At 32.8% G+C, this 13085-nt stretch overlaps 1 protein-coding gene across 2 annotated transcripts; it reads right to left on the bottom strand.

The window, feature by feature from the left end:
• Positions 1 to 666: 666 nt before the first annotated feature.
• Positions 667 to 9883, bottom strand: LOC125069887 (protein spaetzle 4). Of its 2 annotated transcripts, none has more exons than XM_047679489.1 (5): positions 9757 to 9883; positions 4127 to 4306; positions 3162 to 3943; positions 2093 to 2254; positions 667 to 1575 (listed from the first exon to the last, which is right to left on the bottom strand). In XM_047679489.1, the coding sequence occupies exons 1-5, from the start codon at positions 9784 to 9786 to the stop codon at positions 1320 to 1322; spliced, it is 1410 nt and encodes a 469-aa protein (XP_047535445.1). In that variant the 5' UTR covers positions 9787 to 9883; the 3' UTR covers positions 667 to 1319. The 2 variants fall into 2 exon arrangements, with proteins under 2 accessions (XP_047535445.1, XP_047535446.1); XM_047679490.1 differs by having other exon boundaries at positions 4127 to 4309.
• Positions 9884 to 13085: the final 3202 nt, after the last annotated feature.

Here is a 13085-nt window from a genome sequence, read left to right on the forward strand (position 1 = left end):
AATAAATAAATATACGGAATGAATTATGTTTTTTTTTTTATTTATTAATTTCTAATTGAATAGCAAAAGGAGACACCGGGAGGTGTCCTGCCTGTATAAACCAACTGTCATAGCGATTCAGTCGACATTAGTAAACTGATCTGCGGTAAAAACTAAATAGTTTAAGCACCCTTTCCATATACTAACAGATTTTTTTTTATTACGTAGATAAAGATCGTCAAAGAAGAGCCATAGTTTCTCAAAAGCGAAACTGGCAATAGACATGTTATTACAATTAAGAGCCAACGCCCTTGACGCTGTAAAGGCCAGTAGGGCCAACAGCACGACTACATAGACAAAAAATAATAATTAAGAGCTACTTTCCAGGTTTGGGTATCATACCTATAGCATTTATTATGATAGCACGTAGGCAAGGTTCTTTATATTCAAAGACATTTCGAAATTGATGACATTAAATTTAATAAAAAACAACTTAATAAACGAACGGATTTTAATAAAATTTCTCCACATAATTAACGATTATTTATATTTTTACATTTAATTTACAATTTTCACTAGCCTTAAATATAATGATAAGTTACGAAATATTTAAGTATGTATATAAACAACTTATATATTTAAAATAATTTATCGAAATAAACAATAATTTATTCTATATACCCCTACAATTTAAGTCTACCATTGTCTATATAGCGAAAGGTAAGTAAACTCATATACCTGACATCAAGTTCTTAGTATACAGAAACAGTTAAAAATAAAATGTGTTATACATAAGTATAATAATTAACAAATTTTGTAATAGTAATTGTTTTTTATAATTACCAGTGGTATGTATATAATTCAGCTCGATCAATTAGTTAAAGGATGTAAGATTGAACAAGTGTTCAACGCTTATAAATACAGTTTAAACTGTAATGCGAGCTTATGTCACAAGTAATTTAATTTATCAACAAAATCTCTTAAAACTATACGGAATAAAATGTACTTCTGTTCAATAAATAAATCATTAAAGAAAATCTACAATATAGTTATTTTTATGGTGGGGTTTACGGGTGAATAAGTTCTTAGATAAATATGAGCTACCTAATCTTATTTTACAAACTTTTTAAACGTAAACACGAAAGCTATATCTCCATGCCTGAATAAAATATTTAATTTACCACTGTCTGTCAAGCGACTTAACGGTTTTCCATAGATTTATAAAACTAACTAACTGAACGGACTTGAGCATGCAGCGAGATTACATATATCCCACCCCACATTTTTAAACAAAGTCACCATTATATAGAGGATATAAAAGGACTTTTTCGCTTAAAAATTCAATATAACTCATCGGGGTCCTCATAGGACATGGTGTACCAGTCTCTCGCCACATCCTCATAGATCAGTCTTTTAACTTCTTCGTCGTACTGAGGGTGCAGGATTCTTGGTGATCGAGCGCGGAACTCAAGAGGTACGTCATAGCACTTGCACACACAACACGCTGGGAATTTGAACCAGTCCGCGAAGATGCCGCGACATTCGTTACGTGGGTCGTAAGCCAGCAAGCGATGGAGACGGAACTGCTGTTCACATCTAGAACATTAAAAGTGCGATTTTAAATTAACATGGTTTTCACGAAACTGTGAACAAGACATTCGTAAATAATGTCGAAATATCGAGTTCCACCAAATAAAATTAAAAACATGCACAACAATTACTGATAGTAATTAAAAATGCGGTTTTTTTACTTTAGATAGTAAGACTAATAATATTTTTTACGATAACGGTTTAACTTACGAGGTCTGTTCGTCATGTTTAGGAAAATGGACCTCGCAGTCATAGTTTTTCAGAAACATAACGATAAGACAGTCCTCGATAGAAAACCATAAAGCATACAAAACTTATTCGTCCTGGAAGTACTTACGGTTCATTAAGCTAAATTAGGTAAAACTGTAAGTATCAGAGCAGGTTTATTATTATTTTTGTACTTCTTGTAAGTTTTTGCATAGAAATTGTGTTATTAGAAATGGATCCATTATGGAAATGTATAAATAGTTTCCAGACCTTAATATTATAAAAGGTATCCAGTTCTGATATATATTTGTCTTACCTGCAACCTTCCCTGCAGTACATTTGTTTATGCTTGTGCACGCACGTCTCCAGGTGTATGTACTGCTCGAAAGGATACATGTTGAGGAGAGCTAGCATCTCCCCGCGCGTGCTGTTCGCCCAGAAAGGAGCTGCCATCTCTTCCTTGGTTTCGCATGCGTTTCTGTAGAGGGGAAATGTATACTTTGGTAAATCATTCTGCAATATATTTATTCAAAAATTATAATTTATAAATTTGTTAAAATCGTTGTCCAAACCTGATTATTTGATTCAGTATTAAAAGTAGGTAATTAACTATTATAGTGCGCCATAAGTTTTTGTGCAAGAATATGTACTCAGTTGCTTATATTATTCTTATATAATCTTGACGAAAAATATAAAAAACTTTTAATTGAATATTGTTGAATTATCTCATAGAACATTATTCATTCGTTTCTAGCTATGATCGCTAATCTAAAATAAGAATGAATCAACTTTACCGTACTTATTAATTCATATTTTCTTATGGTCTTTTGATCGAAAAGCTACATAAAACGTAGTCAAAGGACGGCAATTAAACTTAATGAGTAGAGCTGTATGCATTAATGCAAGATCTGTTCACAACAGTTTTCAATCAAATGAAAATTATTAAATTTAAGGAAAAGTATTAAAACTTTAAATTTATGACGACTGATACAAAATAAACGTATTATTTGGCCTGGGTGAAAGTAAGCTGTCGCAAAAATGGAAACCTGTTATTATAATAACGTTTTAGACCATGACTTCATCAAGGAAATTACCATGTTTAACATAAAGCGGATCTTTGTGTGATATGGAGATGTTTGTGATCTAACGCTTTAATTATTTTAAAAAAATTTGACCCCCTTTTTTATTATAAAATGTTATAATTTTTTGTCGTAATTATTTGGTACATTATAACAAAAAGTTTTTTAAACAAAATATTTATAATAATCGTAAATTACGTAATGTGTTATTGTGCGATTCTTGAACATAAATTTAATAAAAAGTTAAATGTACCCTTATTGTATCTTATGTGAAAGACAATTGAGAATTGTTTAATAGTGACTTACGCTCCTCGTAGCTTTATGACAGATGGACGCATTGTTTCCTGATGTACGACTGGTTTTGGATGAAATTCTTCTTTTTTCTCATTTTCTTTCGTATCAATACGATCGATTTTAACCTTTTCATGTTCAGAAAACAGTAACGTTGGAGGTAAAGTCGAAGCATCAGCGTTGCTCTTCCACCCATCCTTACCCGTTTCTGTTGTTATGTCATCGTATTGTTCATCATTACTTTCTGTGGTATTCACTATGATTTCTGTTGTTGTAGCAATTGTGTTTCGATCTGTGTTATTCTTAATTTCAGAAGACAGTATTTCACTCTTCGACGTACCAGAGAAATTTGTGTATATACTGTTTGCCTCAATACTTTGTTTTATGACTGCTTCTAGAGTAATTACGTCTGGATCTAAATTATTTATTTCAATATTTGCTATACTTTCGAGCTTAGTTTTGTACGATATACCTTTGTCGTCGTTTGACGCTTCATTATTTGTATCATTTTGGTTATCTTTGTTTTTACTGGTACTATTCAATGAGTCTAAAGGCTTCACTTTCAAGGTATCGTTATCAACTTTTTTTTGTTTCTCATTTGATTGAATTGGTCTAAAATGTGGTTTGTCTTTCATGGCACGTCCTTGGGTTTTCTTTGTGTACAACATTTTTGTTTTTATAAGATCTTCTGAAAAATCATTGCCTCTGTCATCGTCGTCATCGTCAATGAAATTTTCTAATTCAGCTTTAAGTACAGCGATGTGGCGTTCCTCTCCATACATTCTTCTCATTAGACCCTGAAGTCATTAAAAGAGGTTATTAAAATTAAATAGCATAAAATGGCGTTAAAAAACAATGTATATCATGGTCACGAAACACGATACAATTTTATTGAGACATTAAGATAAAAAACAAAGTAAATAACCAGAGACGCAATTTATATATAATATTGAGATAAATATTGCTTAGAAATATCATACCTGATTCTCTCGAATGAATCGTCGTATCGCATGCCAAGGGTAGCTATTGCCGGGTGTAGTGCAGTAGCTTTGCTTGCTCAGATCACACGGTACGTCGGGTACAGGTTTAGCGCGTTTGGAGCGGTAGGGCCGCGCACACGCCGAGGCGTAGTCGTAGCCATGAGCTGCTGTCCATGTCACCTACTTGCGAACAAGAGATGGTGTCATTTTATGTTTCCGCCTTAAACCTTAAATGCGCAAGCTTATCTCGTAAAGTACTGTAACACCTACAGTTAGTATGCCATAGTTGAATGGCAATAAACTTATAGAGTTAGTTATAAATAAATAATCGACTAGCTGCACTCACACAGCTTCATATCAAAACTCGATGTAAAAAAGTAAAAACGAGTTAATGTACCTTGTAATATTTGGCAAATTCAATTTTTTTTAACTCATAATTAATAAAAAATTTAGATACTGTTATTTCTAAAGACAAATTTTATCACTATATTTAAATGAACGATAAATGCTTTTAATAGTAAGATTGAATGTCGAAAAAGTAAGACACGTTATATCATGACCAGAAGACTAAAATTAATTAGTCACATAAATATCCTTCTATGAACCCGTCAAATGTTACCTTTTATCTTATTTTCCCCCATTTCGCAATTACATCAATCAAATGGACAAAAGTGCATTAAAAAAAATTGACACAGTGAGCGTCTTGATAAATGAACCGTAATGTAAATGTTTGGATTCATTAGACCCGAATCGGGGTCATCGCTCTCGAAACATGATCACCTGTCTCCTGTCCAGTCGAACGAAAGTAAACGCCTACAGACACTCTAATTGAAGATACAATTAAGACTTAGGTTTCACTTTTAGGTGGTACTTTCTACTCTCTTTGTAAGGTCGGGGAACGGAACCCAAAAGGATCGTTCCTTTTGGGTTGAGTAATGCGTAATCGCGCGTGTAGCAGCTAACATGGATTTCAAAATAATTTTACCGCAATGAAAATAAGTATTGCGACGTACTTTACTTTCTGTGACCAAATTTGTCACTTACATAGTTTTTACCTAATAAAATGATTGTCTTAGCCATTACATATATACCTTACAGTATAAATTGACGGAAGTGCTAATAATGAGATCTATTATTTGAACTTGTATCTGTACATTTCGTCTTCAACCAGAATACATTGGATTATTTAAAGAAATTATCGACACATCGATTATGCTTGATATGTCAACTTAGGTATTTGGTGCTTTATAATCAATTGTATTTTTTTTACATTACATAAATATAGGTAGCTACTATGTTTGTATACAAAAATATTTAGCAGGAAACTTAAAACATGAAATATTCTAGAATAAATAAAGAAAAGGATAATCAAACTGTTTTCTCATGAATTATTTTTTTAAATGTGACGGACTAATGGCCCACCTGATAGCATATATTTTCGCAAAGGAAGTCCCAGGCATGGCGTTATAAATTTGGTACTATGAGTACCAAATTTAGATGCATGTTAAATCTGATAAAACAATGATTTATCAATTAAATCTATTTGAAAGTACCACTTTAATGAAGAATCTTCCAAAGCATTGTCCAAATAACAACGCTTAACGGAGATCGCACTTTTATTAATAAAAACAATTCAAGAAGACGTCTTTAAAAAGGATGATAAATGAAATTCTGATAGAAAATACTTTAGATTTATATCCTTTTCACAATTAGATTATCGTAATGTTTATGTCTTAATACAGTAATATATTTAGGGCCTAGTAATAAATATATATATATATATATTTATTACTAGGCCCTACTCATACATAGCCTACTGGTGCGCTGTCAAATAGTATAGATACGACTAATCAAATATACTAAATTGGCCCTATAGAGAATGACTACTTTTTAATTAGTTAAGACATATTTCTAACAAGATTTAGTTTTTAAATATATTTGCCATCAATAAATTACATCTATCGTTATATTCTCTAACTTCCGAGCAGAGGCTTGTGCGACATGCCGGTCATCACGGGACGTTTTTGGGCGCGCACAATTTGGAACATGAAGATGTCTGATGACGTGATATCGAGCACTGTACGTGCGGGTATGTGGGTGCTCGCGAAACCGTTAGAATTAATATACAATTTTTATTTTGGTATATCTTATACAATAAACAGGACAAACATTTTTTATTGACTCTTTACTTACACACTCTATGTGTTCATGGATCTATTGTTTAAAGTATTCTGCTTATTAATCTATACTAATAAGTATGTACAGTTGATCTAACTATCTAACTTTGAGTTTGTATGGGAAGGAACTAACTTCAGCCGCAATTTTCAAACTAGTTCAGAAGTCAAAGTCACATTATTCAGATATATCTACAAAAGGCTTACATAAAATCTTTGTTTATGAGATACTTTTGTATGTAACGTCTTAGTTTATACTGTATGTTTTGGAAGAAAACGATTAATGTGCGATTTTAATTATAATACTGAGTGGTCGATATCCATTTTATCAGTAACAATCTTTCATTCAACTTCACACTCAATTTGTATGGTAAAGTTGTAACGAAATTTTAAGCGATTTCCCGAACCAATGGAGCTGAAGTTTTGGATACAGTTTAAGCGCTGGTGACAAAAGAATATATCCGTATTATGCTTAAGATTTTTTTAGTATATTGAAAAAAAAGTACAATAAACAATTGCAAGTTTCTTTTTAAAATAAAATCACTTTCCAAATTGTTTAGTTTCAAAATATTTGACAATACATGTATTGTCATTCGCCAGACATGTTTCCAACGCCTCTGATTTGTATCGTAACATAGTTATTATATAAGTAACAAAAGAACTAGAGGTTACAGTATCATTAGTTCGGTACAGACAGATGGACAGGCATGTGAGTGAAAGTGACCGATGGTATTTGGGAGCAGGTGGTGACGTCAAGCTACTGTTTCATAGCCGTTGTTTCCTATTTTATTTTGATCGCCACATTTAGTTTTGTTCACACGTTTGTTTTAATATTTGTTATGGATATAATCTTCATTTCGGTGACTCATCATTGCAATTAAATATTTTGGATCTGAAATAATTGAGTTTGATTAAAATTTGAAAATTTCCATCTCTACGAATTATATAAACATTGAGATACACAAATCAGTTCGTATAAATTATCGTCGTCTTAAAGCAATCGAAATAATTTAGAATTTTATAAAAATTCAATAAAATAGTTTAAAGAATTATAGAAAAAAAGAATACTAGATTTTGTCTAGATGGTAAAAACATTGTTGACCAATAATCCCGCCTGGGTAGGTAGGTACTCTAGGTACTCATTAGCTATTCTACCGCCAAACAACAATATTTAGTATTGTTGTATTCCGGTTTGAAGGGTGAGTGAGTCAGTATAAGTACAGAAACAAGCGACATAACATCTTAGTTCCTATGGCTGGTAACGCATTCGCAATGCAAGATTCTTCTTACAGTGTTTGGGCGGTGGTGACCACTTACCACCAGGTGGCTCATTTGAGAGTCCACTTACCTATATAACCAAAAATCACAGTTTCTGGAGTAACCAGTTTCCGGCAACCGCTTATTCTTGTATTAGAGCCGCGTTTAGAGAATTCGTTTGTAAACCTGATGTTTCTTTTACTTTTTACATAAACGAGAGAGAGTTTTTACTGTTTATAATATTTTAATGACGAAAAGCGCTTTTATATTTATATTAAGTTTACAAATTGAATCTTAAGCATTTTCTTATCTGACTACGCAATCTTTCACTCGCGTTGCACACCGGTGAAATCGGCTTTCTCCAAACTCAACTATTGATTTGCATTATTTCAACTGTTCCATTATAAAAAGACATATAAGGTTTTATATATTTCAGTCTTAAGTCACATATCATATTAAATAAAAGAAATTCAAAAACCACTTTTCCCTTTTTGTTTTATTTTAACCTTTATCAACATGTTTTTCTTTTATTTTATTTTTTATTCTTAGATTCTATTAAATGAGCAATATTTCGGTAAGTGATTAAATCTTCGGCCATATACATCCTTGTATCGATGTGTTGTCTGTAATAACAGTGACTAAGGCAAGTTTTGTAGACTGAATTTTAGTAGAACTCAGAAAAAACACATTTTGGCACGATTTAAATAAAGTTAAATTTTGATAGCTTTACCTAAGGTATTCGGAAAGATAAAAGAAACAAGAACGAAACAAAAAATAAATAAAACGATAATTGTCGAGTAATTAAAAATTGTCTAAAACCTATCGAGTTTTAAAAGATTTTATGAGTTTCAACCTTTTTGTCATTAATTACAAAATATATTAGTACTTTCAAAGTTTACTAGATATATTTTTGTATATTGATTTGTAGTATCGTGCTATCAGTTAAGGTATACTATTACGAGAACTCTATTCTGTCTGGAGCTTGCAGCGTATTAACGGTGGTAGCTGTTACATTATAATTAATGTTGTTTTAGTGAGTGTGTAAAATAAATTCCATTCAACATTATAAATTAAATTTATTTTTTAGTGCCTTACCATAATACTAAGTCTACTATTTTTACGGAATACTTGCAACGAATACGTCTGTTTTAACAAATTATTCGTATAGGTAACAGCTATAAAATACAAATCCAAGGTGCTAAGAACCACAAGTCTGCGAGTCCGACTTGCACTAGGCCAATTTTTATTTATTTATAACGTTTGAAAATGACTTCATTGTTTCGTATAAATATAAATATAATAAACAATGAAATCATTGTTTATTTGTTTTGGTTCAATTTTCTCCTGGACAACATGAAACGTGCACGTTTATTGTCAAATTTCTTGACTTCTTTCATGTTAAATAAATTGTTTACTTTAAATACAATTTCACCGATACATTGTAAGTAACAATGGAATCATTACTGTTCTACATTTATTATTGCAACCGAATATAGTCCATGACTAGCTAACTATAGTGTTGTTTCTTATCTGGCAATGAAATTAGCTTCGTTAGGTGTACGTTGGGTAAAAAATGGGTGCGAGGTACTTGGCCCGCTTCCCACGTTCGTGTAGACTGCCTCTCGCCCTGCTTTCGGAGACAGGCTAAAGATCTATCGTGGGGTGTTCAGTTAACTTCGTAAACTAACATCCAGTTAAGCTTTTACACTAAAATTGATATTTAATTGTTGACAGTGCTTGTCACCAGCGTTTTTAAAGATGAGTGCTCTGATTGGAAATGTATTATTAAATGGCTTTTTGTTGTTCTTTATTTATAAAATTTTGCCTTCGAAAATAATTTTGTCAATTTCATAGATTAAAAACAATTAAAAAACAATTGGGATTATCACGTTACAAATAAGGGTTAACTGTGATTACCAGCCCCATCGCCCCTTATCGTTAGATTAACGCATTAATTCTTAATAAAATTTAAATTTGTACATTAAAGTTAATTATTCAAAAACTGCACTACATTATAAGTTTCTAAACAATTTGTAATTAGAAATTTAAGAATTACAATTTTAACTTAAACCATAATTGTATTTAATTAAAATGTAAAACCACTCCGATCTTGATACAAACTCAAATTCGCAAGATCCTTACGAATTGTCGGCGTCGACAGAAGAGCATATTAGCACTTTCGACGTAATTAGCACTCACCACAAACAGAAAGGCGATCGCGAGACGCATTTCTCTAACGAACTTTCACTGCGCACGCGTTCGGCAAACACATTGTGGCGACCACGCGCCACCGAGGCTGATCACCGACTGCGGCCGGCGCGACGCATACAATGCCGTACTCAAGGACTGCAAAGATGCAGTCGACTTTTTGAATCGACATCCGATGGTAAAGGAAAAGTTGCTGGGACACTTGTCGCTTGGTTTAATGGTGTTCCGCAAACGCGGTTTATGTCAGTCTTAAGTTTAATTGGAATCAGGTTGACGGATGGATGGCAGTTTTTGAATTTGATTGCGTGAATTATGTCTTTATTAACGGTACTCAATGAGTACGAGTGTTCTTATTTCAATTTTCGAAAGATGCGTGTGTCGCTGCAATGAGAAGACTTATCCTAACTTTACGCTTAACCTATTTTTTAACTTGTCATAACGAAGCTTATTTTTACAGCGAGGTTTTATATTAAATCACTTGTTTAGTATTGTGTTTGCCCTTTCATCTCTTAAATGATTCTTTACTAAAAAACATTCGAGGTAAATTTTTTTAACACGAAAATTACAATTGTTTCTATTTTATGTTTGTTACGTAATCATGTGAAGCTTACGAAGATTACTGCACTATTTCTAAATGGTTTTAATGCTCCATCTTGTCTTTATAACATAATTATGGATTCAGTTTGTTAAAAAGGAAATCAGTCAGCCCCTGCGAAACTAATAATTGATCTATGAATGTCAAAAACAATTCATTATTAATGAATTGTTTCAACAGTTGCGTAAAAGAATTCGCTCCGATTATTAATCTTCGATATATGTTGTCACACGCTACTGATTCGCAACCGCATCTTTACTTAAATTACAAATTCACACAACAGAAAAATTAGGTCCCGCTTGCCGTCGAGAAAGAGTGTGTGCGATTGAGTAGGTCAGTCGAGTAATCATTTGCCAGCCGTCGTCTATACGTATCGACTATCTCTTTCTAACTCTGGGTGATTAGAACTGGGCGAGGGGGACGAGGAGCGATGCGCGTGCGCCGAACCGTTATCCCACAGCGATATCTTGAATGAAAATGGTGTTTTCTCTCGCGCCAAAACAATGGCGTCCGTTGCAAATCAACTATCAACTTAAAAATCGAAAGGTGTTGTCTAATTAAATACAATTTGTAAAAATAATGAAATTGTAATAACATTTATGCAACACTAGTTTCCACCATCGTCTTCGCCCGCATGTTAGGGGGTGTCTGTGTTACGTACATTTTTTCGGGGTAAAATGTGCTATTTCAGTCTATATCCTATACAAATTTCATTCAAATCCGTTTTGCCGTTTTGGCGCTATTTCATTTTATATTTATTTAAGCACAGTTTTACTTTTAAATATTTTACAGATTTTTCTCAGTTTCAATGTCAATTGTCAAATCGACCAAAATCAATCAATCAATCAATATTGAAAATTTGAAGAAAACCTATATGTAGTTGCAGATATTTTTTTATAACATTAAATCTCCTCATAGCTAGTAAACAAAAAAAAAAAACAATTAAAAAGAAGAGACCAAAAGTGTACTGAACTGTCTTTGCCTATTTAAGTATAGATATTAAACGTACATATGCGTTCAACTTACACACAACATCTTCCTGTAATCTGTTTTGGCATGTATCTTCCATATAAATACATGCTTACAAAGTAAGTGTCCGGGCTGATTACTAGACTCGAAGTCGAGATTCTTGAAGTCGCCAATAAAATACCTCAGTGTAGTTGTACTACTGACACGTTAATTATGACATGTTACACACTTTTTCGTCTCGTTCTCTTAGAAATAAAACAATCCGTAAATGGTTTACTAGTGGACGTAGACTTCCTCTTTTAGTGATGTAAAGGTTGCAGAGCACCGAGCTTCATGATATTTTGGAATTTATACTCATATTGTACATGTAAGGTGCCAGTCTGGATAGGTACAACCCACTTATAATATACCTACAAGAAGAATAACTTAGTAACTAGTTTGAAGGGTGAGGAGTCAGTGTAACTATAAGCATATGGGAAATAACATCTTAGTGGCGAATTGACGATGAAAAGAATGGTTAAAATTTCTTACAGCCCAATGTTTATGGGCAGCATTGACCACTTCCCGTGACCCATTTCCAAGTCAGCCTGAAAATGTTATAAAAAAAAACATATTTCAAAATCATTCCCCTGAGACAAAAACTTAATTTTTTCTCACAAACTTACATCTGCTGTCATGTCCCAAGTATATTTACATATTTATAAAAATAACCTGATTAAGATTCATTTGTTAATTTTTCTTTTAACAGACAATTCTCTACGTATCCTTGTCTATGCTTTTGATCTTTCTATTATTGTTGATGTGTCTGCATGTTTATTAATAACTTCAATTACTTATACCCGTACACATACGTGTTTGTGATACGTCCGTGGATTTAATACCAATTATGGTTATATTAAGGGGATAAAATTTAATTTGCAATATTATACCTTATTTTGTCTAATCCTCGAACATCGTGAGTGTCTGCTTTTTGTATGGCAATTTCGTGATAAATATCCTTGTGTTGTTTCAATATATAATCACGTGTATTTGACCATATGGAACTATTTCTATTCTGTTATTGAATTCATTAACAACGACCCTTTCTACCCTTTCCAAATTTCTAAAATAAATTTATGTGGCATAACGCAATTTTAATTACAATCACAGTTTTTAATAAGAGCAAAATGTCGCAATTTTTGTTCAGCCTAGGGCTCGAAACTGTTGTGGAACCTCCAGACCAACTGCCTGGAGGTTCCTAATGGATAATCCAGCCCTATATCCCTTGTACCTGCAATTACACTGGCTGACGTGCCATTATAATCATCATCAGTAATGTAGAGACAGGACAGTGACGAATCGCTTACTGGAGCCGTTGTTGAACAGTGAAGCTCCCCGAGGAACAGTACAAGATCCTCAAAGGCAATCTTCAGCCAATAAATGCTAATGTTAGTTAATGCTTGCAATCTATAAGCCCTTTTTAAAAAAAACACATTTTTTTTATAAATTAGTAAGTTAAACAAGACACAGATGCGTAGTCTGTGAAGACTCAAAAAAAATTGAGAAAATACTTTTTGAAAAAGTCAGTCAGTCGAAATAAAATATGAGATCGTTTTACAAAGTTCTCAGAGTCGCTTCACATCGTCAGTGAATTCGCACCTAACTTACATTGCTTTATTACGAACATTTCATATGCATTGCGCGGGCGTCGGACTTGTTTCCGAGAAGGACGGCGAATACGTTTTAAATGATATAGAATATTAGTGACACTTGGAAG

The sequence above is a fragment of the Vanessa atalanta genome, chromosome 16 (genome assembly GCF_905147765.1).
Source record: "Vanessa atalanta chromosome 16, ilVanAtal1.2, whole genome shotgun sequence".
NCBI classification, from domain to species: domain Eukaryota; kingdom Metazoa; phylum Arthropoda; class Insecta; order Lepidoptera; family Nymphalidae; genus Vanessa; species Vanessa atalanta.